Raw genomic sequence first — 6,450 nt, forward strand, 5'->3', positions numbered from 1 at the left:
GTGTAATGAATCTAAAATATATGAAAGTCTAATGTTTATCAGTACATTACAGAAAATAATGAACTTTATCACAGTATGCTAATTTTTTGAGAAGGACCTGTATATGTGTGTGACTTTTTAGGTTTTCTAAACTTTTGATCAGCTGAAAAACAGCCTGTTTCAGATTATTCGTTGTTTTCATTAAATTGAATGCTCAAAAAATGTTTTGTCTCACTCCCATTTCTTCTTGTTGCATGTTGAAGCTCTACTTGGAACCTTGATAATATCCAGCCATGCTAAATATGATTTTTTGCCATTTTTCAAGTGGTCTTAAACTTTTGATCAGGACTGTATAAAGGAATTCTATAAAGGAATAGTTTTTCTTTATAGAATTCTGTAAAACAAAAATTACACAGCAGAAACTGTAATTTTACTGACTACCTTAAGTATTGCTTGGGTCATATCCTTGTTCCTAAGAGTGTATATGAGAGGATTAAGTAAAGGAACAAATACAACATAAATGACAGAAAGAATTTTATCTTGGTTGGAGAAAATCTCAGACTGTGGCTTGACATAGGCAATAAATAATGTTCCATAGAAAATAAGGACAACTATAATATGGGATGTGCACGTAGAAGCGGCTTTCTTCTTCCCTTCAGCTGAGTGGATATGTGCAATGCTGGAAAGGATAAAAAAATATGAAACTGAAATAAAAATAAAGCACCAAAATCCAAATAAAACATCAGTTAAAAGAGTAAGCATTTCATTCAGAGTAGTGTCTGTGCATGATAATTTTAACAATGGCGGTATCTCACAGAAGAAATGGTTAATTTCTAGTTTGTCACAGAAAGATAAACTGAACGTTGCTGATGTATGAACCCCTGAACTGAAAGCCCCTACAGTCCAAACAGTAATGACTGCCTGGAAACAAACTCTTTGAGTTATAATAAGGGTATAATGCAGTGGCTTGCAGATTGCAATATACCGATCAAATGCCATGTAGGTCAGAAGCAGGAGTTCTGTAATTTCGATCCAACTAAAAAGGTATAGTTGAATAGCACACGCATGAAATGTGATAGTATATGAGCCTAAAATAAAGTTATATAGCATCTTAGGTACTGTAGTTGAAATGCAGCAAATATCAAGGATTGAAAGATTGGTCAGAAAGAAGTACATTGGAGTTTGAAGACTGGAAGACAATGATATTGTTACAATTATGGTGAGATTTCCAATCAGTGACAGTAGGTATGTGAGAGTAAACAGATAAAATAGAGGCACATCAAATTTTGAGTGGTAAAGAAGCCCACAAAGAATAAATTCCGCAGGATGGGATTGATTTCTTTCCATTAGGAATGAATATTATTTACTATGAAGCAATTGTCTCTTTGATGAGTCTACGGTATATATAACGGGTAATCCGTTATCAAATGTCAGCTGCCTTAAAGGCAGCTTGTAGGCAGGGGTATTAGTAAAAATGTAGTCATTCTCCTTCATCTTCTGTATGTATTATCAAAATGCTCCTTCTGCTTAACTGCACGTTTTTCATAATGCTGGGTGTTTATAAATTGCAGTGCAGCATGCAAATAAAATTGAGCTTTAATAAATTTAAATTGTTTTTGTTATTGTTCTTGTTAAATGTTATTGTATTCTCCTAAGGAATAAATCTGCAGGGATTTCAGATTTTAAATAGTCTCTATTGTATAATTTTAGAAATTATGGAATTGATTCAAAACTAATCAAATTCATTACACATTTCCCTAAAAATTCTTATTTTAAGGCTACATGCCTACAACAGTAAAAAAATGGCTGTTTGATGGACGTTTTTTGGACTACCATCACTTGGTCATTTTCAAAACTATAAAATGCTAAATAACCAAGGAGCCCTAGTTATGGGACTTCAAGGCAGATATCCCTCAAATGAAGGAACACCAAGCAAAGGCTTGTTCCCATTATAGAGATCACCAGAACCTCCATATCACGGGGCCCTTAGGTCAAGATCCAGTTCTTTTACAAGCACTAAGGATGTGATAGGGTTAGACCTAAGCCAGTTATCCATCCTCAGACAGCTGTTTCAGGGTGTTGCCCCTCATCAGTGTCAAGTAGGATTCTGGCTAATCGGGATAAATGCGTTGGAGACAAACAAAACAATTGCTGATCTTAGGGTGACCAGCTACAAAAACACTGTGGACCCTCAATTAAGAGTCTCAACACAGCAATCCAAAGTGCAAAGCTGGGAAACAGTAAAATGCAAAATAACCTTGAACACCAAGTTATGGGTGAAACAGCTGTATGTGGATGGATAACTGTCTTAGGTCTTCCCCTGTCACATTCTTAAGACTTGTAAAGGAGCTGCATCTTAACATAGGGGCAACTTAATATAGTGTATCTGGTGATCTCTATAATGGGGACACCCTTCCTTTGAGGGATATCTGGCTTTCACTGTGTTGAAGACCCATAACTGGGGCTCCACGGTTATTTTGCATTTTACTGTTTCCCAGGTAGCTTTGCACTTTGGATTGCTGTGTTGATACTCTTAAATGAGGCTCCACAGTGTTTTTTGTAGCTGGTCTCCATAAGATCAAAAGTACTTAAAGACATAAGGCATCGGTCACTGTGTGGTGAGGGGTCTCATCCACACCCACGGTGGAGATCTATAAAGTGGTAAAAGGTGCTAAGCGCCACTCCCTAAAACCATAGGTAAATATGAGATAATAGATGGTAGAGATGAATAAAAGTAGATATACAATGGGTGGATCAGAGGGGCGGGCACATGTGAAGATATCACAGACCCCCAGTGCAATACATGATCTTAGTGCAAGGAAATAACATATGATTAAAATGCATATAAGAGGTATTAATAGCATGCGGATAATCAACATAAAAATAGTGAGCACTATTTTTATGTTGATTTAAAAATATAGATAGATAGAGAGAGAGAGATAATTAGTAAGATGTAATTAATTGACAGAGTGATAGGTTTTAGCTGGGGGTTACTTGTTTGGAAAAGGCTGTATCGCCAAAAGGTGTCTCATCTGCCTATATTTTGATTAAGTCAAGAAAGTGGATTGGTTTTATATCAATAGTGAGAGTGCTGTTCCACTTCTTCTACTTGAATGTATGGGCCTACAACCCACGTTATGACTACCATATTTTGTTATCTAGGTATTGGACAGGAGTCAAATACCACATATTTTTTTTAATCAAAGAGGTTCTCCAGAAATGATTTAAAATGGGTGCCAGAAACCGGCCCTAGAATGTGAGTGAATCGGACTGGTTGTCTTCCAGTTGAGGTGCTCCCTAGGAAGGTGAGGGAGTGGGGCCTCACAAGCCTCGCTACACATTACTCTCTGGCACTTGCATATACTACATATTAGTGAGCATTCATCTCAGGCTGCTTAGCCACAATGGTATAATGTATATGCAATTGCATCATCACCATCTTTTGTAGAGCGATGTAGTGTGCAGTGAGGCACTGTCCCCTCATCCCCATAAGAAGTTCTGCAAATGGAGGAAACCATCCTGCTTACATACTAGGACAAATATGTGTATATATATATATATATATATATATATATATATATATATATATATATATGTTACCGCTTGCAAACATCTGCTTATATGTTGCTCTTACTTTGAAATGTATAATGTTGTCTTAAACAGCTTGAATGGAGTTGGATACAGTACTCGGAGTACTAGATTGTCATACATTACATTTTAGGGTAATAGGGACACTTTTAATCCAGATCAAATTTATTACACCTAAATCCAAGTGCAAGTGGCCACCTTCACTACTTTCTGAAAGGAGGACAACAAAAAGGGGAGGGCCAGTGGGCCCGGCTTATTTTCTTTTATGCCAGTGTTCTTGTTATGGTGGAAAAGGAGACAAATCTATGGCAGCCCATAGCTACTTTAGATTTCAGTGTAGTAGCAAAGACTGCTAGAGAATGTAGTTAATTTATTAAGGTGTGCACCATCTGTAGATTCTATGTATCACAGAACATAGCAGCAGAATGCCCCTCTCTGACTTTTCCTGAATGATTATCTAAGCTGGTTTATCACCAAATCAAGCTTCTGTAGCCTTAAGCTAGGTCTACACGACAACATTTGTCGCGCGACACATAGGGCACAACTACACTGCAACATTGAAGTCGCACCAATCTCACGTGACAATATTTATAATGATAGTCTATGGTGTCGCACTGTGACATGCGACATGCTGCGACTGCGATACAACAATCGTAGAAAAATCTGTTTCACAGTTGTGTTGTGCCACAGTCGCAGCATGTCGCATGTCGCATGTCGCAGTGCAACACCATAGATAATGGTGCGACAAAATGTTGCGCAACAAATGTTGTCGTGTAGACCTAGCCTTAAACTAGTATGTGGAAAATAGGTAGTTGTTATCAGGTACATTCACAATGGACGGTTTACGTGGTTAAAACTGCCCCTTTTTACATTACTAACCATTCAATTGTATTTATTTTTTATACTCACTTAAATTGCGCTGACACATTCAGCAGCGATTTACAGACATTAGCATCAAGCTGTACCCAATGAGGCTCACAATCAAAGTTCCCTATCAGTATGTCTTTAGTTTGTGGGAGGAAACCGGAATACTCAGAGAAAAACCACGTAAACACGAGGAGAACATACAAACTCCATGCAGATGTTTTCCTTGGTCAGATTCAAAGCCAGGAACCCAGCACAGCAAGGCAACAATGCTAACCATTGAGCCACCATGCTGCCCACATTATTCAGTGCCCTGTAATGCCTGCAGCCTATGAGGCTTCCGGATCTGTATCTGACATGAAATATGCAGTAATGCAATTTTGTCCTCCTGTGCTGAGGCATTAAATAGAGCAAAATTAAACCCAGAAGTGGCCTTTTGCCTTAGCTGCTCTGTGTATTATGGGAATGCGGTTAGGTGAGTATTTGTTTTTAGAGGGGGCACTTTTACTGTGTCAAGACAATTTATTTGTGTGTAGGGAACTAAGGCAGCATATTTTTAGTGTGTGGGCAATAAGGGAAAACTTTAATTGCATGGGGGCCCTGAGGTGGGCAATTTAGCTGTGTACAGGCACTAAAGGGGCCCTTTAACTACGTGGAAACCAAGGGGTCATTTTAACTGTGTAGAGGAATGATTGGCACTTTATGCATGTGAGGAGCATTAAGCGGGTACTTTAACTGTGTAGGGGCACTTTAACTGTGTCAGGGGCACAAAAGGGGCAATAACTATATGAGAGGCATAACATGGCCACTTAATCTGTGTGGGAGGGCCACTATGGGATCAATTTAACTGTGTGGGGCAATAGTTGGGCCCTTTTACTGTGAGGAAGTCTGTCACACCGGTTTTTCATCCTCAGTCAAACGGACAGACGGAGCGCACTAATCAGGATCTGGAGACTTACTTGAGATGTTTTGTTTCAGAGAATCAGGAAGAGAGGTCTTCATTTTTGTCATTAGCTGAGTTTGCTATAAATAACCGTAGACAGCAATCCACTGATAAGTCACAGTTTTTGGGAGTATATGGGTTCCATCCACAGTTTGGTACATTTTCTGGTGCTCATAATTCTGGCATTCCTGAGGAGGGACAATTTTTTTCTTCTTTGTCTTCTATTTGGCGGAAAATCCAAAATAACCTGCAAAGATGGGCAAAAGGTATAAGCGTGCGGCTGACAGGAAATGTATGAGTGGTCTGGACCAGAGAGTGGGTGATTCTGTGTTTCTGTCTACAAGAAACATTAAACTTAAGGCACCTTCTTGGAAGTTGGGACCAAGATTTATTGGTCCATATAAGATCACTGCCATTGTTAACCCTGTAGCCTTCCATCTTGAACTTCCTCAGGCATTGAAAATCCATAACGTTTTTCATAAATTGTTGTTAAAGAAATGTGTTGAACTTGTTGAGCCTTTCTCCTTGCTTCCCGCTCCTGTCATGGTATACGGCAATTTAGAATTTCAGATCAGCAGGATTGTGGACTCCGGAGTTCTCTGGAAATCCCTCCAGTATCTCGTTCATTGGAGAGGGTATGGACCAGAGGAGAGGATGTGGGTTCCAGCGACAGATGTTAATGCTAGTCGTCTGGTGAGAGCATTCCACAGAGCTCATCCTGATAAGGTTGGTCCTGGGTGCCCTGAGGTCATCCATAGAAGGGGGGGTACTGTCACACCAGTGACAGGTTTTAGAAGGTCTGAAAGATTAGCAATCTGACAGCCTTTTTGGGTTTTGGTTTCACTTTGTCTGTGTGTTGCTTGTATGTCCACACCTCCTGTTCAGGTGTGGATCATGTGACCTTTACCTCCCCCTATTTAGTCTGACTTTACCCATCACTCCTTGCTCTGGATAGCTTCATTTGATTTTTGGAAGAGCTAGAGTGTGGTTCTAGTTGAAGTCCTGTTCATCCATCATCCATCAGCCCCAGAAGTTAAGTGTTCCGCTTGTTGTATTTTGTATCCCCCCCACCTTTG

General features: G+C 39.4%; 1 protein-coding gene across 1 annotated transcript; it reads right to left on the reverse strand.

The window, feature by feature from the left end:
• Window positions 1-387: 387 nt before the first annotated feature.
• On the reverse strand, window positions 388-1,326 carry LOC122928536 (olfactory receptor 5I1-like). Its single transcript, XM_044281469.1, has one exon. It carries the CDS (start codon window positions 1,324-1,326, stop codon window positions 388-390), a length of 939 nt encoding a protein of 312 aa, XP_044137404.1.
• Between the last annotated feature and the right edge of the window lie 5,124 nt (window positions 1,327-6,450).

Source organism: Bufo gargarizans, chromosome 1 (assembly GCF_014858855.1).
Source record: "Bufo gargarizans isolate SCDJY-AF-19 chromosome 1, ASM1485885v1, whole genome shotgun sequence".
Classification (NCBI taxonomy): domain Eukaryota; kingdom Metazoa; phylum Chordata; class Amphibia; order Anura; family Bufonidae; genus Bufo; species Bufo gargarizans.

Excerpts from the sequence above, each read along its gene's own strand:
- LOC122928536 (XM_044281469.1), bottom strand. The coding sequence starts at position 1,326 with ATGGAAAGAAATCAATCCCATCCTGCGGAATTTATTCTTTGTGGGCTT.